This window comes from Pongo pygmaeus, chromosome 7 (genome assembly GCF_028885625.2).
Source record: "Pongo pygmaeus isolate AG05252 chromosome 7, NHGRI_mPonPyg2-v2.0_pri, whole genome shotgun sequence".
Lineage (NCBI taxonomy): Eukaryota > Metazoa > Chordata > Mammalia > Primates > Hominidae > Pongo > Pongo pygmaeus.
The window spans coordinates 28277856-28304522 of record NC_072380.2 but is presented as its reverse complement, the minus strand read 5'-3'; the positions used below and the strand labels follow the sequence as shown (position 1 = coordinate 28304522).

The 26667-nt window shown below is 40.7% G+C and overlaps 1 protein-coding gene across 2 annotated transcripts in view; it reads right to left on the bottom strand.

Annotated features, from left to right (window-relative positions):
* ELP3 (elongator acetyltransferase complex subunit 3) overlaps positions 1–26667 on the bottom strand; it is a 98177-nt gene continuing 71510 nt past the window's right edge. For both annotated transcript variants that reach the window (XM_054497366.2, XM_063669388.1), the window contains exon 15: positions 1–449. In XM_054497366.2, coding sequence (XP_054353341.1) covers positions 373–449 — 77 coding nt within the window. In that variant the 3' untranslated portion in view covers positions 1–372. The remainder of the gene's footprint in view (positions 450–26667) is intronic.

Genomic DNA, 26667 nt, shown 5'->3' with positions numbered 1-26667 from the left:
TTTGCTCCTCGAATGACAATCAGTTTTATTGCATGAGTTATGGTGTCCAAATGAGTTAATTTGCTTTTGTCACCGTCTGAGTCAAAACAGGCCACCTGCAGGCCTCATGCAAAATGTAGAAACTGGATAGATGATTTAAGCCTCAAAAACGCAAGTGATTTTTTTGGGTGCACGCAGGAGAGGGCGGATCTGGGGTGTGGTCACCAGATGACCAGCCGTGGCCTTGAAGGCAGTTTCCAGTCTCTGCAGCTGCGGGATGAGGGTGAAGCCCCCCATTTGCTCTGCTCAGCCTCTCTGTTGAGTATTTAAGAAATCCTGATTCTCCGTGTTCTGCCAGGGAGGATACTGCAGAAAGGTGGACTGGTGTGGCCACTATTTCAGCATCTTCACCATGTACGGGCCTTGTAATCTGTAGCCGATCTTTCTATAATAATTCCTGGTGCCGACCCCTGCAGAAAAATCGAAGTAAAAAAAGGAGCGTTCACTTTAGCAACTCTCAAAAGTCGGCATGTGCTTCCCTCAGCCTTACACCCTCTCCCACCCAGAGACCAAATTCTCTCCCACATAAAATCTCAGTTTAATAAGTTTGGAACACTATTACTTTGAATTCAGGCTGCATTAAAATATAGAAACTGCTAAGTGGAGAGAAGTAAGTCTCTTTCCCTGATTTTTAACTCAAGCTCAGGGTATGTGACACACACACTCATAGGCGACAGCAAATGTGCGCACCCGTGTGTCGGAGCCTGCGTATTCACTATCCTACTGGCAGCACCAAGCACTACCTTAGGTGCTACAGGTGAACGAGAAGAGGTGGATTTACTTTCTGAGCTGCCTATGCTCCAGATTAGGCCAAACGATGGACGGTTTCCCAGAAGTTTTAAAGAGAGAAGAGAGTGGGGGAAAAAATGGGATCTCCACTCAGCCCCAGTAGCGAAGGTACACTTGTGGCTACTGTCAGAAGTGTTGGAAGTATACAGGGCTTAACAAGAAAAACTGTTTTCCTCATTAGTTGGTGTCAAAGAAGCAGGTTTGCTGAAAGGCCCTGGCTCATGAAGTGTGGTTTGTGAAGAGAAGTGTAGGTTTTCCACATCAAGCAACTGTCCAGTTCTCTGTTGACAACAACTGGGTGTTCTACAATTTAACTCAATTTGGACCCTACCTACTCTGATGAGCGCAAGGCCCCCAGTTCTGAGCTCAGTCCAGAGACTGCCCCCAATTTCAGACACCAATTGCAAGCAGAGGGGCTGCAGGTTGCCTACAACTGCTGTCCAACTTGGCTACAAATGGAGGATTCCTACAAGCCCCTCCTCAGATTTGATAATTTGTCATAATGGCTCACAGAGCTCCGGGAAACATTTACTTACATTTACCGGTTTATTACAGGATATGATAAAAGATACAAGTAAACAGCCAGGTGAAGAGGCACACTGAGTGAGGTCTGGGAGGGTCCCGAGCACAGGAGTGTTTGTCCCCACCGCGTTGGGGTGCACCATGCTCCCAGCAAGTGGATGTATTTGCCAAAATGAAAAGTTCTCTGAACCCCATCTTTTAGGGATTTTTATGGAGTTTCATTGTGTAGGTATGATCAATGACTAACTCCATTTCCAGCCCCCTTCCCTCCCCGGAGGATGGAGAGTGGGGCTGAAGGTTCAACCCTCTCCTCAAGGCTTCATTTGTCTGGTGACAGGTCCCCACCCGGGAGCCCCCCAAGAGTCACCAGGTTAGAACAAAAGATGCCCCTTGAATCCCTGCAGCTCAGGAAATTACAAGGGTTTTAGGAGCTCTATGTCAGGAACCAGGAACAGAGACCAAATTATATTTTTTATGATGTCTCAACATTCAAGGAACATGAACTAGTTGAAGTTGGTACTAAAGGTCCATTATCCCTGCATATTGGATGCATTCCTCAAAGAGCCCGGCTGTCTGTGCCTGGCAGTGAGACAGCTGAGGCTGGGCGGGGACAGCGATCAGCAGCACCTGCCGCAGGCACTCCCTCCGTCCTTCCCTCCCTCTCTGCACGTCCCTGCACTGGGCTTTGGAGAAGTGCATCTCCTGATTCTCCTCTAGCTCACTGGCTGCCCTTCCTCAGTCTCCTTTGCTGGTTCCTCCTCGTATCCCTAACTGAAATCAGTGCAATATGCAGCTCTTCTGTGCACGCGCTTCCTGTGACACTGAGGGTAAACCTGTGTATATACTGGCAACCCCTAAATCTGTCACTCAGAGCTCTCCTTGAGCCTCAGATTCATCCACAGGTGCTGCACGACCCACCTGAATGTCTAAATTGCATGGCAAGTGTAGCAGGTCAAAAACCCAACTCCTGGTAACCTGCCCCCCAAGCTCCCTCCCGCAGGAAGCTCCCTCTCTGTAAATGGCCACTCCACTGCCAGTTGTTCAGGGCAACTCATTCTCATCTTTCTGTCAAATTCCAAATCAAGAGACTTGAAGAAAATGAAAGAGAAAGCCCTGAGGCTACATGGAAGGGGGGGACAGGATTCTAGGGAGCAGGAAAAACAAATGTGAAAGTCCTGAGACGGACGTGCACTCAACTTACTCAAGGAACAAAGAGGCACCATCATGCAGGTCTCCTAAGGAATTTGGCTTTTATTCTGAGTGAGATGGAAGAATGAGATGATGCTGGTCAAAGGAGGGACATGATCTGACTGCTGTTTTGAGAACAGAATGAAGGCTCCAGGAGGGCAGGGGTTTTGTTTTATTCACTGTAGAGCTGCCAGTACCCAGAGCGACGCCTGTCACATGTGAGGTACATGGTAAATATTTGCTCACTGAATGGATATGTGACCAAGGGCAGAAATAGGGAGACCAGGTAGGAAGCGATGACAGTAATCCAGGTGGGAGATAGTGGTGGCTCGGGCTGAGTCACAGTGGTGAAAAGTACCCAGAGCCTGGGCACATGTGGAAGGCAGAGCGAAAAGAATCTGCTGACGGATGTAGGGTGTGACGGGGGCCAAGGCGACTCCAAGGTATTTAGCCTGAGTAAGGGGAGAGTCTGGAGAAACAGGAGCTACCACTGCCTGGGAGTGAGGAGAGGGTGGGAAGAGCTGCAAGAGGAATCAGGAGTGGGGCTCCGGTCAGGCTGCATGTGGAATGGCTGCTAGACATTCATGCCAAGATGCTGAAGACTCTGATTTTGGAAGCTTCTGTTGTTCTTAAAGAGACACAGGGAGTGCTATGGGCTAGGTATTTGTCTCCTCTGAAACTCATGTTGAAACTTAATCCCTATTACTGAGCGGTGGGGCTATGAAGAGGTGACTAGAGTGTGAGGACTCTGCCCTCATGAAAGGATTAATCTGTTCATGGACTAACAGGATAATGAGTTCTAGTGGTTTTACAACAAGAGGAACAGGGTCCTGAGCTGGCACATGCAGCCCTGCCACTGCCATGTGCTACCCTGTGCCACCGCAGGACTCCACAGAAAGTCCCCACCTGCAAGAAGGCCCTCACTAGATCCAGCCCTTTCACCTTGGACTTTTCAGCCTCCAAAACTGTAATAAATAAATTCCTTTTCAGGTATCCTGTTATAAGCAATCGAAAATGGACTTAGAAAGAGACGGTCTCTTTTCTTGGATGTTGCTTTGCAAGGTAATTTCGGACTGGGGCAGTTGTCTTGCAAGGGGCTGAAGTGGCCGATGAAGAGTGAGAAGGCAGAGCCACCTGGCTCGTTTTTGAAATTGCTGAACCCTGAATTAACCAGTCCCAAAGCTTCTCTATATATTTCTTATGAAATATTTTCCATTTGGTTTAAGCCATTTTGAGGATATTTTTGATTTTAAGTATACAGCTCAGTGTTGCTAAATACATTCACACTGTGGTACAACTATTACCACCATCCATCTCCAGAACTCTTTATCTTGTAAAGCTGAAACTCTGTACCCACTAAACACTAACCCTACTCCCCCTCTCCCAGCCCCTGACAACCCCCATTCTACTTTCTGTCTCCATGAATTTGACTCCTGTAGATACCACATGTAAGTGGAATCATGCAGTATTTGTCCTTTATAACTGGCTTATTTCACTTAGCACAATGTCTTCAAGGTTCATCCATGTTGGGTATAAGTCATTGAGCTGAGTTTTCTGTTACTTGTTAACTAAAAATATCATAACTGACAAGCAAGCTTGAGGACAGGAAGAGAAAAACAAATGAGGTCAAGCCATTATTTAAAATCAGAATTTGGAGTAATTCTGAACACACTGCTCTCCTGCTTAGAATCACTAATGATGTGTCCCAAGATAAAGTTCAAATTCCTTAGCCTGATCCACAAAGTCCTTCCTGCCCAGACCCTTCAACTTTAGTTCCTGGCACAGCTGACTAGGTCCAGGATCAGCAAACCAGCCAGGGCATCACCACGCGGGCTCAGCCACTGCCTCTGGGCGCTTCCCTCAGCAGCCGCCCACTCTGTCTGCAAAGGCACTCCCAGCCACCCTCCCACTCATCCCCCACCAGGAGACCTGTGCAGATACTTCCCCTATCTACAAAGAAGCCAGAATTCACAGCACTCTCTCTCCAGGCTGGCTGTGTGCCTTAATTAGAGTTCCATTGTTTTAGTAATCACACCGCGCAGGTCTGTCTCCCTCCCTAGGATGTCAGCTCTTTAAAGTCAATGGCTTCTATCATCAGTGTCTGGCATATAATCAAGATGCAATAAATGTTTGCAGATCTCTCATATGCTGTTCAGCTATTCTTATGTTGTGTATATACAAAGAAATGTGTTCCTGGAGGATGTATTTGAAAAAAAAATTGGCTCTATGTTGGGTGTTGGAATGATTGAATGTACAAGAGCTGAAGGGCAGGACGACTTCTTAACCTAGGTACAAATTTCCTACCTTGTTAGCTAAGAGATTAAGAGGCAGCTTCCTGACTTATATTATTATCTCTATCTAACAAAAACTTCCCCAAATCTTTCAGAAATATTTCTGGCTTTTTATATTTTTATTTTACTTTTACAAAACAGATACTGTTTTCCATGGACTTAATGTATCTTGGAGAATGTCAAACACACAAAAGTGCAGAGGACAGTGCACTGAACCTCCCTGCACCCATCACTCAGCTTTAGCAGGGACAATTCACCCAGGAGATCTTTTTTTTTTTTTTTTTTTTTTTGAGATGGAGTTTCGCTCTTGTCGCCCAGGCTGGAGTGCAATGGCATGGTCTTGGCTCACTGCAACCTCCGCCTTCCACCCAGGAGACTTCTGAGTTTTGAGCTTTCTACTCACGTGAACTTAGAAAACATCTCTAACATTTCCTTTTGGTTCTGCTCAGCTCAGTTCCTGGAGACATGTTTAGTTTTGCTCTTTTATATGTCCTCTGTCAAATGAAAATGATGGCCTAATTTTAAGACGGAAGATGTGTAATTGTTGGTCAAAGTGCTTTACTTCCAAAAATATGCATCAACCTACATTTGTCTACCATAAATGGCTGCAGAGGTGAGAGAGAAGAGTTCCTTACATCTAACACAGGACCGGACAGTCCTTGGATAACCAGAAAGTTCAACAATCAAGAGTGCCCTGATTTCTTAGGCATGCTGGTTAAAAGAGCTGCTTTACTGGGGTACATCTAAGTATTTCTCATCATGATTCCCACGGAGCTACAGGCTCCTTGGGCCTTCTACTTTTTCCTTTCTACAGGGGCCTTCTACTTTTTCCTTTCTACAGTGCCCTAGAAACGATTACCACCTTGGGCAGGGGCACTCAGGCCTCACGATGGGCCTTTTGGAGGAAAGCTGTGTACTGAAGTTCTTGTCCTTATTTTCAATAAGGCGCAGCACGCCTGAGATGGCGAGCTCAGCCCTGAGATGGAACACTGTCTCTGGGTCCTCTGAGAAGTGCTGGCATCCAGGGGAGGGAACTTCACCTCTAGTCAGTCTGGACTCTAACCTCTGCTCACCTAAGGAGCTAAATTTCTTTCTGCCTCTTGTTTTTTGAAAGAAAAATTTCCTCCTGTTTCTACAACCTGCAGAACAGGTTGGGAAAGGCATTACCCCTGCACGTAGCCACCAGGGCTGCGCGAGGGCCTTGCTCTGCTCTGATCCCCTCTTCATGCTCAGCAGGGCTCCCAGAAAGTCCTCTGTCATAGTAACTTTCCTTTTGTTAGCCAGCCAAGAAAAAGCAATCATCCTTCAGAGCTGACGTCAGCAACCCTCCTGGACTGACGTGCAGGCTGCCTGGACCGTCTCGGAGCCCTCAGCCTAACTGCTCTGTCTCCCCTAGAGGAGAGGCGCCCACAGGCTGTAGAGGAGCCAAGTGCTCCACCCGATGGCCTGCGTGGGGTTCTGCCAAATCCCTGGGATGGGGAATGCGCAGGAACTCACTCCATGCAGCGGCCTCAGGGTGCCCTGCTACACAGCCAGCATTAAGAACAGCAGGAGTGGGGAGAGTCCAAACGCAGGCTTTGTTTTGTAGCACTTTGGAAGGCTGAGGAGGGTAGATCACCTGAGCTCAGGAGTTCGAGACCAGCCTGGGCAACATGGCAAAACCCTGTCTCTACTAAAAATGCAAAAAATTAGCTGGGTGTGGTGGTGAGTGCCTGTAATCCCAGCTAATCGTGAGGCTGAGGCGTGAGAATTGCTTGAACCCAGGAGGCAGTGAGCTGAGATCCTGCCACTGCACTCCAGCCTGGGGGACACAGCGAGACTCTCTCAAGAAAGAACTGCAGGAGTTGGGGGAGTCCAAACACTGGCTTTGTTTTATCCTCCCAAGTTCCCTCACCTACACCCTGAGCTTTCCTACATGACCTTTTCCCTATTCTGTAGGCAGGATAAATATTTTATCTTCCCCACTCAACCAGCAATGATGATGACATGAGTTAGGTGAAAAAAGAATACCTTGCAAAGTGCCTAGAGTGAATAGCTTCTGTGGTGGCCTCCCCTCTGCCTCTGCCCCAGGACATCCACCCCTTTGGGGAGAAGAACAAGCCTGTTTATTTGTACATGAGCTTTACTATATGTAAGTTATTAAAATGACTTCCACTGCACACACTTTAGACCCATGGAAAGGGGTTACATTAAAAGCAGAGGACACTGCTTGCTCTGGGATGGGCCGAGAGGAGTTATTCAGCACTCAGTGGGAAAGCCCCCTTCCCAAGGATGACCTCTGGCTACTGCTCCAAGGCTGGCTGCCAAGAGCCCCTGGCCTCCCTGTGAATCTCCAACCCGGAGGAGACCCAGGGGTACAGCATCTCTCTGATCCTTTTCTGAACCAAATGTCCTCAAGCCCCTCATGATGAGAAAGAAATCCTCTGCTTTGATTCCATGTCCCTCTCCAAAAGATACGTACCATGTGGCTTAATCTGCTAACTCGAAGGATTCGGGAAAGGGGGAAAATCACAAGCAATGCATATGCCAGAGCCTGGGCCTCTGGCTGCAGGAGCACGCTCATCCTGGGCTGCTCAATGTTCTTTAGTAAAAATGGGAAATCAAATCACACAACCTTAGACTAACCAGAGGCCAAAAAAAAAAAAAAAGGTGGGTGGGGAACAAACCCAGATGTGTTTTTTTTTGTTTTTGAGATGAAGTCTCACTCTTGTCACCCAGGCTGGAGTGCAATGGCGTGATCTCGGCTCACTGCAACCTCTGCCGCCCAGCTTCAAACGAGTCTTCTGCCTCAGCCTCCAGAGTACCTGAGATTACAGGCGCATGCCACCATGCCCAGCTAATTTTTGTATTTTTAGTGGAGACAGGGTTTCAACATGTTGGCCAGGCTGGTCTCGAACTCCTGACCTCAGGCGATCCACGTGCCTCGGCCTCCCAACGTGCTGGGATTACAGGTGTAGCCACTGTGCCCGGCCACAAACCTAGATGTTTACTTAAATTCTGCTGTGGTTCTATTTTAGAGAGAAATTGTAGGGGAAAGAGTGGGGAGATGGAGTAAGCCAGTCTGTGTGGTACCTGAGTTCGTTGAAAACCAACTCTTTGTTCCTCCAAGTTACTGCAGCTTTCTGTTCTAAGGGGATAAATGCAATACCAGAGTAAAGCCTTTGGACACTAAAAATAAGTATACCTTTCCTCTAAAAGGGAAAATAAATCACAAATCAAGAGCAGGAAATGAACCTAAGTGCTACCTAGCTTGTGATTCTAACTCCATCTCAAAACAAAGAAAACCACTTGATAGCTGAGTGACTATAAAGTTAGAGGAAGATTTAAATACCTGCCAGGCACTGGATTGCTAGAGGCTCTCCATGCACTAATTTTATTTAAAATGTAACAAGATTGCAATTATTGTCCTTAGGAGAAAGGTGAGTTTCAGAACGGGTCATAACTCAAGGCCACATTATAGGGAAGTAGAACAGTAACTAGGACCCAGCCTGCCCGACCCCATGGTCCAGAGTGTTTCTAATGCACCTGGCACCTATGTGATGGGGTAGGCCCACCCAACTCCCCTGACTCTGGTCTTGGACCTCTAGTCTTCGTGGGATAGCACATCCCTTCTTTTCTGGTAAAGAAAGGACTTGCCATTTGTCTTGATCACCTCACCTCCTGTATCTGTGTCCAGTTTTTCAATGTCCTTTGATAAGTCATTAGATGAAACAAACATGGTGGCTATTTCCATTGTTAACAATATGGCTTAGTAAGAAACTGAAGAATAAATCACAGAAAAGGGTCTGATAACAGGCAATAAGAAACTTTGTAAACAGATTCAGCTTACAAATGTGAGAATGGGAAGGGGGATACTCTTCAGTAACAACTTGATAAACTGCAGTCACCGTTTCTAAAATGTTTGGAGGAAAACAACAAAGAAGGCTCAATGATGGAAGCTAGAGGCAGGGCAGAAGAGTTGGCAGTATTTAAGCTTAGTGAACAGATGACTTCAGGCTTGATTATGGCAGACAAAATTAAGAATAATGCTCCAGCCAAAGACAATGAAAATATTTGGACAAAATTGAAAATGTTTCTGCTAGGAAAGTATCAGAGACTGTTAAGAGCTCTCAATTGTCAGGCCAATAATAAGGAGAAAATGTGAGCTTCCAGAGGGGAGTAGAAGTGTCTCAGGGTGTTTGATCTAGGAAGGGCACCTGAGATACCGGGGGCGTGGGGGCGGCGTCTTGCGGCCACCAGAAGCAGAGAAGCAGTCATAACACTCCCACAGCGCCCTGCTGTTTAGGAGGTGTGGAAGCAACTGAGAGGCAGAGTTGTTTCCACACCTTGAGGAGGCTCAAGGAGATGGAACATGGGTCGGAATTCAGAGCCTGGCACAGACAGGGACCCAAGAATAGCACCCCCTCTTCTGGATTGTATTCTGAAAGGCTCTGAATTGGGAGGAGGGATGTGGTGGGGATAGGAATCTTCTAGATAAACCACAGCCTTGGTCCTAGACAACTATGACTCTGAGATGCCTGGCTAAAGGAAACAGGTCTTCCTTGGAAGAAGCTAGCATCACCTAGGTCTTGAAGTATTCCTGAAAGCAAATTCTCATATAAAATGCTCAGCAAATGATAAAAAATGATGAGGTACACTTTGAGACAGGACATGACAAGAAACAGCAGAGACTCCAGATGAGACATCACTTGACACAGACTGCAAACAGGTATGCCTACTATGTTCCATGTCTGAAAACAACTGGAAACATTAAAACATGACATTACAGAATGGAAAAAGATACCAGAAATTTAGGAAATGTTAAAATGTGGGACGAATGCATCAATGGATGGGTCTAGCAGATCAGACACAGCTAAATTAGTAACCTGAAAGATTAAGTCAGAAGAAATTATGGACAACAAAGCAACGCTGGTGGGGAAGAGGGTATTAGACACAGTGGATACAATAAATAGGTCTAAAATATGTTTAACTGGAGTCCTAGGAAGAGAGGTGAGGGAGAATGGGATAGAGTCAATATGCATGTGTTAGAGGCTGCAAATCACACAGAACTGATTTTAAAAACCAGCTCACTGATTAAAGAAGCCCAAGGAAGCCCAAACGGGAAATCCATACCTAGAACCTAGAAACAGCCTAGTGAAACTAGAGAGAAACCAAGACAGTGAAGACAGTCTGAAAGAATAAAAAGAATATATTTTTTAAAAAACCACAGAAGTAGCCTGAGGGAATATCCTCAAAGACAGACAGCTGATTTCTTACCTGCAACACTGAAAGCCAGGAAATAAGGGGAAGACAGATGCAAAGTACTGAAAGAAAATACCTGCAAACCCAGAATTCTATACCTAGTGAAGACAACCTTTAAGACAAGGGTCCCCAACCCCCAGGCCACACAGCATTTACAGCCGCTCCCCATTGCTCACATTACTGCCTGAGGGGCGGTAACCACCTCCTGTCAGATCAGCAGTGGCATTTGATTCTCAAAGGACCACAAATCCTATTGTGAACTATGCATGCAAGGGACCTAGGTTGTGTGCTCCTTATAAGAATCTAATGCCTGATGATCTGTCACTGCCTCCCATCATCCCCAGATGGGACTGCTGAGCTGCAGGAAAATAAGCTTGGGGCTCCCACTGATTCATATAATTATTTCATTATATATTACAATGTAATAATAAAAATAAAGTGCACAATAAATGTAACGCACTTGAATCCTGAAACCAACACCCCAACTCCCTTACTATCTGTGGAAAAATTGTCTTCCACAAAACCAGTCCCTGGTGCCTGAAAGGTTGGGGACCACTGCTTTAATAATAATGCAAAATAAAGACATTTGTATACAACCAAAACTGGAACAACTTGCTACCAACTAAAGGTATAAAGAAAACAATGTGTGCAAACTACCAAAATATCCATCGACAGTAAAACAGATAAACTGTAGTACATCAATGGAGTCCTACATGTCAATGAAAATGAAGAAAATACTTTAAAGATATAGCAAAGATAGAAGAGCAAAGAAGTGGTAAATATACAGTTGCCCCTGGTATATGTGTGGGGCTGGTTCCAGGACCACCCTTATATACCAAAATCTGCACACACTCAAGTGTTGCAGTTGGCCCTGCAGAAGCTGCGTCTATGAAAAGTCAGCCTTCTGTATATGCAGGTTTCACAGCCCACAAATACTGTGTTTTCAATCTGTGTTTGGTTGAAAGAAATCCGAGTATAAGTGGACCTGTGTTGTTTAAGGGTCAATTTTATCAGTAAATCTAAATGAATACTAACTGTACATAATAAATATCTTGTGGATTTTAGAAAAACTCACACACACGTGCACACAGCAACTTCAGAAAGAGGATCTCCAAATGGCCAGTAAACACATGAAAAGGTTGTCAAAATCATTAGTTATCAGGGAACGCAAATTAAAACCACAAAGAAATGCCACTCATATTCATCAGAATGGAACAACTAAAACTCATGCATTTCTTGTAATAGCGAAAAACTAGAAGTGCTTTAGAAAGCCACTTGGCAGAATCCTCAGCTAAATCTATGTACTCTCTACAACCCAGCAACTGCACTCTTAGGTGTACACTCTACAGAAATATGTCCTTATGTGTCCCAAAATACATACACAAGAATATTCATAAGTCTAACCTGGAAACCCAGCAAGAGTTAAGACAGATAAATTGTGAACTATCAGCATAATGGAATCCAATATATCAATGAAAAGGAATGAAATACAGCTACTACAACATTGACTCAATCTCACGGCAATGTTGAGCAAAAGTAACCAGAACAAAAATATGCAACAAGAAAACTAGACTATGTACTTAAGGGATACATACTTACAAAGAAAATACCAAAAAAGTTAGGATACTGGGAAGAAAGAGGGAAGGGCCAACAGAGGCACTTCTTGGATGCTGCTTATTGATGTAAGTGGGGGTTAGAGAGTACGATGGTCTGAATGTGTATCCCCCACAAAATTCGTATGTTGAAACTTAATCCCCAATGCAATAGTATTAAGAGATGAGGTCTTTGGGTGACAATTAGGTCACGAGGCCTCTAGAACTATGAGAAATTTCTCATTTATAAATTACCCAGTTTTGTTATAGCAGCCTGAGTGAGCTAAGACATACAGGTGTTATTTAACATTTTATAAACTCTGCTATTTGTTACAGCTTCCAGTAAACTTTTAAAATGAAAAAGAAGGCAAGATTAAATAATCTCAACTATGTGACTGCTTAAATGGGGAATGAAATCAATTCTTCACATCTATGGAAAAACAAGTGAGCCAGGGTTGTGATTCCAACTGGACAAAGAACAAACATGGAATTATTAATGTGATGTAACAGAGGAAGAAATAATGAAGTTTAACTGATCAAGTATTTGCTCAGTATGTACTAGGAGCCTGGAAACTGAAGTTTTATCTTTTGGAATTCCTTAAGAAAAACCTTGGCTTAATAATTTAAATGTTTTCATGTCTGAAGCAGGAAAATGAATTAGCTATTACAGGCGCATTCTTGTTCTTTGATGCTTACTTGTTAGGACATAGGCCACCCTTCACTGCTAGTAATGTGTTCTTAGACAGAATTAAAATTGAGGCCACATCACACTCTCACAGCCAAACTTGTAAATCTATCCTTTAAAGCTCAAATTTCTGTTTTGATTAGATGCAAAACATTCAGATGATTTATGATTGTTTAATTAAAAGAAATCAGTGAAATAAAAATAAATTAAACTATTTTAATTGCTTTTGGGTTCAATTAATCAACTATTGCCTACTTGATGTATCTACCAACATTAATACGAGGAAATATATTCATTAGTTTCATTCACTTGCTATTGAAATGAGACTTTATTATTTCTCATTGATCTCCTGCCAGGATGGCAATATTTTACTCTTCAACAATGCACACTGATATGAAAGTTGGGAAAAGGTTTTTATCCTGAATGTTTGAAAATGAACCAATTAACTATATACCCTAAACCTTTCCAAATTTTTTCCCCATTCTATTAAAAAAAATCATACAAAGGTTACCCATGTATAATCTTAGTTCTTCAAATTGGTTATTGCAACTAACACAGTACACATTATTCTCCATCACTGTGGAAATACAGAGTATCTCAAGAGAGTCTCCTACCCAGCAGCCTAAAGGTTCTTCTACACATTTTGAAAAGGCTACCAAGATAAGAACAAAGAATAAAAATAGGTAATTTACAAAGGAGGTATACAGAATCTAAATAGATACTACCATGATAACTTACAGTTGGGTGATGCTGGTGGGTTATCTTACAGCTCTTAGAGAGTTTTTTTCTTTCAGGGAGTCTGGCCCATGATGTGACATAGGATGGCCCACAATCATCTGATTCAAAAATAGAGTGTCTCTGTTCCTATCAGTGCAGGATGTTTGCTATGTCACACATCATTCTCACTTCTTTACTCATGTCAAAAATCATTAGTGTGTCTCTGCAGACGTTAGACTGTACCATCTTGTAACCTGGTAGGAAGAGGGACCCCTTCTATTTATAGTCTCTTTAAATACAGACTTCAAGAGGGAAAATGGCAAGGTAGGAATTTTCAGAGATTCATCCTTCTGCTAAAACGATGATTAAGCTGGAAAAAAAATAATTGGAACCAACTATTTTGGAATGCTGGAACTTGATAAGATACTTATAGCGACTAGGGGAGTGTCTGATCAGGGAGAGGCTGTAAAACTTCACTCAGGGAACAGCATGCTCAAGCCACCAACCATCCCGCATTCCTTAGCTCCACTGTAGCCACAGGATTGGTAACTTATTTTCCTGGAGCAGCTGGCTGGAACTGGAGTGGGCAATAAGGACCTAGTCCTCCAAAAATGTGGGGCTGTGTATTATGTTCACTTTGGAGGTTCCTGGAAGGACCAGTGCAGACACTTGTCTTTGTTTTGACCCCATCTTGCTTCCTTCGTGGAGTGTATCAAAAGATTTGAAGAGATACATATCCTTTTTTCTTTTTTTGAACCAGACATTTAAGAAAAATCCTTTTCAGGTCACAGGCTGATCACAGAGATAAGAACAGAAATTTCAGTGACTACACACACAATGAAGAACACAGACTTTGCAAAAATAGTTTGGAGAAGTCACTAGACAGGGCCGGGTGCAGTGGCTCATGCCTGTAATCCTAGCACTTTGGGAGGCCAAGGCAGGTGGATCACTTGAGGTCAGGAGTTCGAGACTAGCTTGGCCAACAAGGTGAAACCCCGTCTCTAATAAAAATACAAAAAAATTAGCCAGGCGTGGTGGCACATGCCTGTAATCCCAGCTACTAGGGAGGCTGAGGCAGGAGAATAGCTTGAACCCGGGAGGCGGAGGTTGCAGTGAGCTGAGATCATGCCACCGTACTCCAGCTTGGGTAACAGAGCAAGACTGACTCCATCTCAAAAAAAAAAAAAAAAAGAAGTCACTAGACAAATGCATGATTACAGACCTCAAAAGCAACTCCTCAGAAAGAGAAGAATGCTTTCCAGAGTTACCACATTATACTAATTGTGTAGTTCTCAGTAGTTCAATATAAAATTATAAAGCATACAAAGAACAGGGAAGAATGGCTCATTCACAGGAAAAAAGAATTCAACAGAAATTATTCCTGAGGAAATACAGACATTGGGATTACTACTCAAAGGCATTAAATCAACTGCATTAAATATGCCTAAGGAGTTACAAGAAACCATGGACAAAGAAAGGATATCAAGGGGATAGTATTAAAAAGAAGGAATGTCAATAGACAGGTATTATATTAAAAAATAGAAATTCTGGCACAGAGATGTATGATAGTAAAAATAAAAAATTCACTAGAGGTGTTCAATGGCAGTTTTGAGGAGGCAGCAGACAGAATCAGTGAACTTTAAGATAATGCAATTGAATTTATCTAGTCTGAGGAGCAGAAAGAAAAAATGTAGAAAAATAAAAGACGTGGGGGATACCATCAAGCATACCAGTATATGCATTGCTGGAGTCTCAGAGGGAGATGAGAGACATAAAGGGTAGAAAAAAATATTTAAAGAAATGGCTGAGTACTTCCCAAATTTGTTGAAAGACATGAATCTATACATTCAAGAAGCTCAGCAAATTCCAAGCAGGATAGCCTCAAAGAGATCCACAATGATCACAATATGAGTCAAACTGTTGAAAACCTGAGAAAATCTTGAAAGCAGCAAGAGGCAAAATGAGTCATCACATACAAGTAATCCTCAATTAGACTAACAACTGATATTAGAAACTATGGAGGTCAGAAGGCAATGGGATGGCACATTTAAAGTACTGGCTGAAAGAAAAAAGTAAATCTGCCAGTCAAGAATTCTATATCCAACAAAACTATCCTTCAAGGATAAAAGAGAAATTAGGACATTCCCAGATTAAGAAAAGCTAAAGAAGCTTATTACTACTAAACCTGCCCTATAAGAAATGCTAAAGGAAGTCATTCAACCTGAAATGAAGAATAGGCAGTAACTTGGAACCGTATGAAGAAATAAAGAACATTAATAAAGATAATTACATAGGTAAACATAAAAGCTAGTATTATTGCACTTTTGGTTTGTAACTCCTCTTTTCTTCCTATATTATTTAAAAGGCAAATTCATTAAACAATAATTTTAAGTCTAGGTTAATGGATACACAGGTATAAAGATGTAATCTGTGACAATAACAATAGAGGGGGAGGGACAGAGATGTATAGGAGCAGAGTGTTTGCATACTATTAAAACTAAGTTGGTATTATTCAAACTGTGACTGGAGGCTTAAAATGTTAATTATGATCCCCAAGGTAACCACTAAGAAAACAACTAATAACCAAAAGAGTCATAGAGTGATTACATTACCAGACAAAACAAATTTTAAGTCAAAATAGGTTACAAGAGACAGAAGACCATTATATGGTGATAAATGTTCAATGATCAGGAAGATTTATACAATTATCAACATATATGCACCTAACAACAGAGCCCCAAAATATATGAAGCAAAACTTGACAGGACTTAAGGGAGAAATAAACAGTTCTACATTAAGACTTGGATACTTCAATATCCACTTTCAACAATTAATAAAAAAATTAAGACAAAAGATCAATAAGGAAAGAGAGAACTAGAACAACACTTTAAACCACTTAAATCTAACAGACATATATAGAACATGCTACCACTAATAGCACAATGTACATTTTCCATAAGTGCACATGGAACATTTTCCAGGACAGATCATATGTCAGGTCAAGAAAACATGTCTTAATAAATTTAAAAAGACTGAAATTATATAAAATGCCTTTTCTGATCACAAAGAAATGAAACTAGAATAACAGATGGAAACTGGAAAACTCCTAAGTATGCAGAAATTACACATTCTTAAACAACCAATGGGCTAAAGAGGAAATCACGAGGAAAATTGGAAAACACCTTTAGCAAATGAAAGACAAAATGCAACATTCCAAACTTACAGGATGCAGCAAAAACAGTGCTCAGAGGGAAACTTATAGCTGTAAATGCTCACATTAAAAAAGCAGATACGTATGATCACATTTGGGATTTTAAAAGCAGATATATCTGAAATCAATAACCTACTCTACACCTTAAGGAACTAGAAAAAAAAAAAAAAAAAGAGCAAACAAAACCCAAAGCTAGCAGAAGGAAGAAAATAATAGATTAGAGTGAAGATAGAGAATAAAAAAAAAGTCAAAATCAAAAGTTCATTCTTTGAAAAGATCAACTAGCAATGTTCACCTTAGATTGGCTTAAAAAAGAGAAGACTCAAACCACAAAAACAGAAATAAAAGAGGGGGCATAACTACTTACTGTACAGAAATAATTCTACAAGAAAATACTATGAACAACTGTATGCCAACATGTTAGATAACCTAGATAAAACAAATTTCTCGAAATATAAAAACTGACTCATAAAGAAACAAAGTCTACATAAATATATAACAAGAAACTGAATCAGTAATAAAAAATGTCCCAATAAGAAAAAGCCCAAAATCAGATGACTTTACTAGTAAATTCTACCAAACAATTGAAGAATTAATACCAATCCTTCTCAAACACTTGCAAAAAACTGAAGAGGAAGGACACTTTATAATTCATTTAATAAAGCCAGCATTACTTTGTTATCAAAGCCAGATAAAGACACTACAAAGAAAACTATAGACCATCATCCCCTTAAGAATACAGATGCCAAACTCGTCAATAAAATACCAGCAAACTGAATTTACCAGCATATTAAAAGGATTATATACCACAACCAAGTGGGATTTATCCCTGGAATGCAAGGATAGTTCAACACACAAAAATCAATGTAATAAACCAAAACAGAATTAAGTGGGAAAAAAAATCATACAATCAGCTCAAACGCAGAAAAAGCATTTGACAAAACTCACAACCCATTCATGACAAAAACACCCAATACATTAGCATAGAAGGCAACTTCCTTAACATTGTAAAGACCATATGTGAAAAATTCACAGATAATAATATCATGCTCAATTGTGAAAAACAGAAACCTCTCTCCCTAAGATCAGAAGCCAGATAAGGTTTCCCATTTTCACCACAGTACTTAAAGGTTCTAGCCAGAGGAATTAGGCAAGAATAAGAAATGAAAGGCACCCAAATTGGATAGGAATAAGTAAAACTATCTCTATTCAAGATGACATGACCTTATATGTAGGCAATGCTAAAGAATCCACACATATACAAAATTATTGGAGCTAATAAACAAATCTAGCAAAGTTGCATAATACAAAATCAATATGGAAGAAAAATCAGTTTTATTTCTATATGCTTATAATGAACAATTCAAAAACAAAATTTTAAAAATCTCACAACAGCATCAAAAGAATAAAATATCTTGGAATAAATTTAAGCAAGGAGGTGCAAGACTGGCACATTGAAAACTACAAAACATTGCTAAAAGAAATTAAAGAAGACTAAATAAATGGAAGGAGATCCTGTGTTCATGGCCCGGAAGACTTAACATTGTTAAGATGATGATACCACCCAAAGCCATATAAAGATTCAATGCAATCCCTATCAAAATCCCAATGGTGGCTTTTGCTGAAATAAAAACAGCCATGTGAAAAATCATATGGAATTTGAAGGAACTCAGGATTGCCAAAAACAATCTTGAAAAAGAAGCACAAAGTTGGAGACTCATACTTCCCAATTACTACAAAGCTACAGTGATTAAAACAGTATAGTACTGATGTAAAGATGGACATATAGGCCAGGAAAATAGAAAATAGACTTTCACTTCTCTTTTCAATTGATTTCTGACAAGGGTGTCAAGAGCATTCAATGGGGAAAGAAAAGTCTCTCTCACAAGTGGTGCTAGAAAAACTGGATATCCACATGCAAAAGAATTAAATCAGACTCTTACCTTATATCATATACAAAAATGAACTCAAAATAGGTCAAAGATCTAAATTTGAGAGCTATAACTTTATATAAAGCCCTTAGAAGAAAACATAGAGGAAAATCTTCATGTCCTTGACCTTGGCAATGGTTTCTTAAATATAACACCAAAGACACAAATAACAAAAGTAAGATAGATAAACTAGACTTCATTAAAATTACAAACTTTTGTGCATCAAAGGAAAGTATCAAGAAAGTGAAAAGGCAACCCACAGAATGGAAGAAAACGTTTGCAAATCACATATTTTATGAAGGTCTAATATTCAGAAAATATGAAGAACTCCTACAACTCAACAACAAAAAGACAAACAATCCAGTTAAAAAATGGGCAACAGATCCAAACAGACATCTCTCTAAAGAAGATAAAAATGACAAAGACATTCAACATCATTAATCATTACAGAAATATAAGTCAAACCTCCCACAGAATGCCATTTTATACCACTAGGATGGCTATAAAAAAAAAAAAGAAAAATCTCAAGTGTTGGCAAAGATGTAGAGAAACTGAAATCCTTGTGCACTGTGGGTGGGAATGAAAAACAGTGCAGTTACTGTGGAAAATAGTTTGGTGGTTCCTCAAAAAGTGAAACATAGAGTTACAATTTGACTCAGCAATTACACTTCTGGGTATATATGCAAAAGAAATGAAAGCAGAACTCAAACAGGTATTTGTACACCCTGCAATATTATTGACAATAGCCAAAAGGTGGAAACAACCGAAATGTCTGTCAGACTGATGGATGATAAGCAAAATGTGGTATATTTATGTAATGGAATATTATTGTGCCATAACAAGGAAGCAAATTCCGAGACATGCTACAGCATGGATGAGCACTGAAGACATTATGGTAAGTGAAATAACCCAGACATAAAAGAACAGATACTCTATGATTCCACTTCACAGAGACAGAAAATAGATTAGAGGACTGTGCAGGGAACTGGGAGTTACTGCTTAATGGGTTCACAGTTTGTTTAGGGTGTTAAAAATTTTAGAAATAATGGTGATGGTCGTACAACACTGTAAATGTAAATAATGCCACTGATTTATACACTTAAAAATGGTTAAAATGGCAAATTCTACTTTACATATGATTTATCAACTCCCCAAATGAAAAAAATTTTCTTACAGTGCATAAAATTTCTCCATGTGTCTGTAGGGGGAAAATAAGTATTTAAGGGTAGGAAAGCTCCAGAGGGAAACCATGTATCCTCAGCCCCAAAACAGGCTTCTATGTTCCATTACCTAGAAGAAAAATATAAATGGCCAGCACGTGCACCTAAAGCATCAGGTATAAAATAGGGTTGCAAGGGGAAACAGAGAGGCATGTCCTCATGGAAGAGAGATGGCATACAAAGGGTCAGGTGCAGGCCAAGTTTTGTTGGACCTGCCAAGCTCTACCTAGGAAAGTGTGAGGTGTGATTGTGTTGCCATGCTTGACTATATGAAAATCTGATACTAGGGTTGGGACAAGAACTCTTGAATTTAGGTCTGCCCAAAGGGTCTATCTTTGGAGAAGGCATTAGAGGTACTGGATGCCTACTAATCACAAAGCAATGGAGAGGTATTCCACCACTACAATAGACAGCATCCAAAGATGGCTGCTTTTTCCCTTACAGAGATGGAATTTACTTCCTTTTCCCTTAAATCTGGCCTGGCCCAGTGACTCCGACCAACAGAACAAGGCAGAATATACACTGTGGTAGGCAGTCTCTAAAATGACCCCCAAAGTTCACCACCTAGGGTATTCACAGACTTGCGTAATCCCTTCCCCGTGAGGGTGAGGTGGACTCATTAACACTCTTCTAAGATTACGTTATAAAAATACTATGGCTGCCATCTTGAATGAGCGCTCTCTCTCTGATCACTCCCACTGACAGAGCAAGCTGCCACATCATGTGACAAACAGCCCTATAAATGGGACCACGAGGCATGGCGAGGAACCACAGCCCCAAACCAATAGCTTGTGAGGAACCGATGCCTGCCAAAAACTGCACAGTGAACTTGGGAGGGGATCCTTCAGCTCCAATGGACTCTTGAGATGATTATGGCCCCAGCTGACACCTTGACTGCAGCCTTGTTAGAGATGTTGAGCCAAAGGCACCCAGCTCAGTCACTCTCAGATTCCTGATCTATAGAAACCATGAGATAAAAAATGCTTGTTGTTTCAGCCACTAAGTTTTTGGGTAATTTATTACACAATGACAGATAACTAATATAGACATTCTAGGACTTCTAAGACCAGGCCTTTGCTCCTCCCTCTTAGAACCCCAGCTATTGTGCTATTAAGAAGCCCAAGCCACATGGAGCAGACAGTGGACAAAAACCAAGCTGCTCATATGGACAGCCCCAGTCAGAACTGAAACTTCAGACACACCATCCCAGCCAACTGGCTGCCATTTAAGGCACCCCAGCTGAGGCCCTTGACATCACAGAACAGACAGGAACCATCCCCTCTATGCCCTGCTGAATTTCTGACCCACAGAATCATTAAGCAAATAAGAGGGTTGTTGTTTTAAGCCACTAAACTTTGGGGTGGTATGTTATATAATAATAAATAACCAGAACAAACACTAATTATTAGGATTTGCAGTGAGGCAACAGATCACGCAGGTAGAGATCTGGGGCATGTGGACTGCTTTACTGAACCCCAGCAATTTATTCATGAATGGTGGACAAGAGGACAGTGGTCTGCTTAGGGACTAGAGGATGGGGTGCATAAAGAAATGATCCCATGGCCACAAACTACAATTCTAACAGGCACTGTCTTAGAAATGTGAGTTGTTGATCAGAGACAACAGCTTAAGCCAGGCCAACTAAAGAATAAGAAATTCCTTGCATGTGTTCTGTTGGAATTAGAAATCTCTAAACTAAAAGGCTCCACAAAACTAGTATTTTGGTTGCTGCTAAGGAAGGCAGCACTAATATTTTCCAGCATTATTCAGTAATACCTGTTCACCCAAAGAATAACCTGCCAAATCTCTGCCTCTAACAGATCTAAAATAGAAAAGCTTTATCAAATTGAATGAATTAAGGCAATGTCAAATATTTAGAGAAAAGAACAGTACTATTCATATTCAAGTTACATCGATAAGGAGTCAACATTGCAACAAACTATTAAAACAGACTTTCTGATAGACAGCTGGTAGTGAGTAGCATAGGCCACTTTCGGATAGGGCTTGCTTCCTCACAAAAGAGCCTGTGAAGTGTCTACTTTTAAATAAAGGTAGTCATTCATCTCAAAGTTTCCAGACCTTTCAGGAATGTTATTAGGAATCACATGATATAACCCTATTCCTCCTAAGCAAAAGCATAAGACCATGATTCCCTATATCCATAAACTAAGAGGAACAAGAATGGGGACAAAAAGTCTACAAATGTGCTGTGTGTCTACACTGGCAAGGCTGGACTTCAAGATCTCAATGTGCACACTCTGAAACGTAAGAGGCTGGACTGCATGGACCTGGGATTAGCAAGAGCATTTGCCAAATGCTGTACTTCAAATGCCAATCAGCCACTCCAAATCAGTATCGCTAGCTTCTGCCTGGGAAACGTCACAAAAAATTCAGTTGCCTCCAAGATCCAAACAGTAGAAACTCATTAGTGGCCTATTCAATAATATTCAAAACATGTGTACTAATTAACATAGTCTGTGATGCCAAGTGAGAGATGGTCTAATGCACTTGATGTGCAGTGTACTACAAACTGGTACCTGATTCACCTTCAAATGAGTAAATGTCAAGTCATGGAATACAGATTCCTGGAGGAGCTACACGCAACAATGCCGCCACAGTGCAGCTACAATAGACATCAATTAGCAAACACCTAGCTAATGCTAATACATTATCTAGCAAAGTAGTATTCCATGTCATCAATTCCAGTCTGATTAATAATGATGCTGAAATTGAATTCTTGTAGTAAAGAAATACTTTATATTGTATCCATTGTCTTTAAAAATATATTAATAATAATTTTAAAAATACTACTGGAACATGCACCAAAAAAGAAACATATATGATCTTTGTTAGAATACCAAAATGGAACAGAGGAATATACAGAACCCAGAAAATGTACATTTAATTAGGGGACATTTAGGGGATAATTTGTCACAAAGATAGTACAAAAGGACAAACACTCTTTCCCTTCCTTTCTGAGAAGCCCTAGACTAACACTCGTGTAGGTGCCACAAACTGGTCTGCATTTGGCAGGCTTCCTGTGTCCATTAGCAAATAGATATGCTACAATGAAGAAATGCTTTTCCAGGCATTTTGGTAAGGATTATGAGTCCATTTTCAGACAAACCTAGTTATGAATGTACCCTTCTTTTCAACTAGAGTATAATGCAAGGAATAAAACTATCTTCTCCTGAAACTGAGGGAGATGTGTAGTAGCCCGGGAGACAGGTGAAGGTCGAATAAGTAAATCTCAGCCATTTGTAGTTTAAATGTTTCAACAAAACAACTGCTATTTTCTGCCCACATATGATTTTATTAATCAGTGGTTCTGGCAAACAAGACCATTAACTGCAGTCCTAGAAAGCCATATTGGATTGTATAAGGCACAGGTACACTTATTTTCTGACCAGGAGGCACTGTGATGTAGTTTTAGGGTCATATAACTAAGATCATCATGATTAAGGATGATTTCATCTCCATAGTGACTCGTTTACTCACCCTATATTTAAATTCTTCTCTCTTCTCCCCTTCTCTGGCTTTTTAATAGATTTAAACAAAATGGCTATCAGTCTCTGACTTCACTGATTTCTGTCATTGACCATTCAGACATTTTCCTCATTCTTCACCATCACTGTGTGATCCATCGGCCTTGTACGATTCTTGGCCAATGGCCATATTAATTTTCTACTTGAAAGGACACAAATAGAATAGTGCTTATGATGAAGGTAGTCAGACGAGCTTGGGGAATAGCTGGTCATCTTGCTGCATAGCAATTAGCTTGGCAAACTGAAACAGTCACACGATTGGATCTGATACCTAGCCAAAATTGCCAGAAGAAAAAAACTCATTCTGTTGGGGGTGTTAAATGGCTTTTTAAATAGTGACTATCACAGTTATATTTGCCCTTTTGGAAATGGTACAGGCAGTGTGACATCAGAGATCTCTGTTTCCATGGTGATTATTAGTGATGGCATTTCAGACGTTGTGGTTAGCTTCTCCAGTATAATTCCTTGCACTTTACATCATAAGAGAGGAGACAGAAAAACTGCTCATGTTAACATTTTTAAAGGAAAGAATGCTGATCATCCAAGTAGATAAACATCGTGGTTTTTAAGTAAATATAATTTGTTAACCTTGAACAGACGTGTGTTGATACAAGATATATGGATTAAGCTGGCAAATGATACCACTTGGAATAGGGACTAATTAACTGCTTAGATATTTAGCAGCAATTAGCTGTTATTTCTTGCCTACACATTATTTTATAAACTGGTGGCTCTCATAACACTGATTTGTCCATTTTTATATGTAAAAAAATAATATTTTCTTGCTGTGAAGTAATTAATCTTGAGTTACGAACCAATCTGGAGTCTAAGTAGGGAGAAAACTTATCTTCCTCTGCAGTCAAAGACAATCAACGAGGGGAAGGTGGGTGAGTTTCCCATAGCCCAACACGAACATTCACGCAGGGCAGGGTGACATTTCACACGTCTTCTTTTTTCATATGTCTCTTCATTTCATACGTGACCCCTCAATACATGGTGACTTTGATGCTGATGAAACTGAACATTTCATTTTTACTTTAATTTTCACATTTAGAGTTGATGGTTCACTTTAAAACACAGTTCACTAAGAAGAAAACAGAATAAACCTAAAGGCCTCTCTTTCAAGAAATCGCTTCATTTGATTTTGATACACGAGAAAGTTTTCAATTTTCTCATGTAGCCATAAAGGTAGTCGTCTTTTTAAAAAGATAATCTGCTATAAAATACACAGTGTATACCTATAAACAAAGTCTACTGAAGTAGCACAGATAAAAAACCAATTTGTTTTTAAATACAGAAAAAAGAATACCCAGAGTCTTTCTATAGTGACTCAAATCAGATCTACTGTGTAGTTCATAATATTGTCTAGAGGCTGAATCCAAGATTATAAACCCAAGTTACAGAGAAAATCTGGCAAGTTGAAGTCATAATGAATCAAAATGCAATTAAAAAAAATTCTACCTAAATACATTACTCTTACACAAGAGTAACCAAAATGATAAATGATTCTGTCTTTCCCTTACTCAAGCTTACTAGTTATGCCAGGACAGAATATCTAGGCCACCACTGTGTACAACTTATACAAAAGCCTACAGACCTGGAACAAGGATGGATTTACAAACTGAGGACAAGGTCGGAAAAAAAGTAAACACTCAGGTCAAACAGTATCACCAGCTGTGACCTAAGTTAATAGGCATTCACAAAGCATAGGATTAACTACCTATGGGAAACTATCACCATTTTCATCAGCAAACACCCAACCTACAACGAGACCGAGATCTATCATTGATGAAATTAAAGAGTCTCTTAATATGGCACAGAAAAGGTCCCACCTACAATTTAATTAGGAAAACATAATTGGTCATGCTGAGAACTAAAGAAGATACTAAGGGGTAGAATTCTACAGTCAGAACTGTAAAAGATAACCACATCCACTTTTTTAAAATACAGAAATAAAAGGCCCATGGAGAGCAAGTAAAATTATCCTAGATCACAAGAAGAGCTACTGGCAAAGCAGGAATGGAATCCTGGCCACCTGTCCTCCCCACCCCACTCCCATCCAAATCAGTGCCTCTTCTCAGCTAATCCAATGAGGTAACGTTGACAAAATGTAGCCCACAGACACCAGCACTGTCATAAAGAGATTTTCATTCTAAGGATTAATTTATGGAGAATAACTATTTACAAAAAACTAAAACACACGCACACACATCACTGTACTCACATCAGAGAAACCAAAGTCAAAATGCAAAAACCGGAAAAACACAACATTAACAACACCATATAATAATAAGCTCTTCACATCTGCCCTCCTTGAAAAGTTCTTAATAATGGACTAACTTCTCCGGCATCTGATTCAGAAACTTACACACAACAGTACTAGATTACTAAATTGGAGAAATAAAAATGCATCATCCAGACAGCAAATGTTCTTGTTCTTTCATTTGAAGGGTGACCAGAGCTTAAGTCAAACAGAAAGTCCAGGCCTACATAGTTTCCCCTATAGAGAGCAATGGTGGGACTTCCAGGCAGGGTACAGGAAGTAATGCTTACAGCATCCTCCCTTCTGAACTCACTAGAGTCCCAAGAAGGCATTCCAGGGCTGTTCCTACAGAAACCCACTGGCCAAAAGAAACCCCTTGTATAGAAATGAAGTAGACCTATCATACCAGCTGACAAGAGAAAGGTTCTTCCCTGTTAATTTGAGCAAGTCTCTTCTTGTTATTTGAGAAACTCTAGATGCAGATGATCTGAAGTTGAGCTATTGTTTAGATTATGATAAAAAGCTAGGGAGATAGATATGGCAGAAAGAGGGCAGATGCTGATTTCCACTTAGAAAATGGAAATCACCCCGCTCATAAAAAGCAGAAACTGAGGCTCTTATGAGCAATTGGATATGACCTCAGGCAAGCCAGGGGTCCTCTCTGCATGCATCATTGTAAAAAGACACAGATGTCATGAAGGCAGATGAAATAATGTAGAGCAGTGATGGAATATGCATGCTCTTCCATTTTAACTTTGATTAGGTTCCCACAGACACCAGAAAGTCACTTGACTATTATCAGACTCTGGGAGTGTAGCACTGCCAGGATCACAGAGCGTTGTCATTATCTCAGTGACTGAAAAGAGAATACACTTGGAAGAGAACACTAAGGCCTTGCTTGTGTACAAAGTGTGGTCTGAAGACAGCATGGTATCACCTGGGAGCACAGGCTCTACCCAGGCCCACTGAGTCAGAGTCTGCGTTTTAACAAGATCTCCAGGTGATCTGTGAGCACACTGAAGTTTCACAAGCACTTTACTAGAACACTAACAGTGCTCTGACAAAAGGGGCCATGGAAATTTCAGGTGTTATCAACTCTACACAGACACATGTGCAGAGGGGTTCTAAGTCAGTCTGGCCCTTGCCTGGTACTTCTGATCAACCACAGGTTAAACAGTTGAGAAGTAAACCTTTTTTTATTACAGGTAACAGTACCAATCAAGTGAGACTTGTTTAGTTACCTCTTCTTTGTGCAATGAAAGATAACAGAAAAAAAATAAATAAATAAAGCTAGACATGTTAAAAAAAAAAAAAAAGCTTTAGGAATCTGTCTGGATAATGCCAAAAACCTCAACCACACTAAATGATTAAAAAAAAAGCTTTTGGAATCTGTCTGGATAATGCCAAAAATCTCAACCACACTAAATGATTAT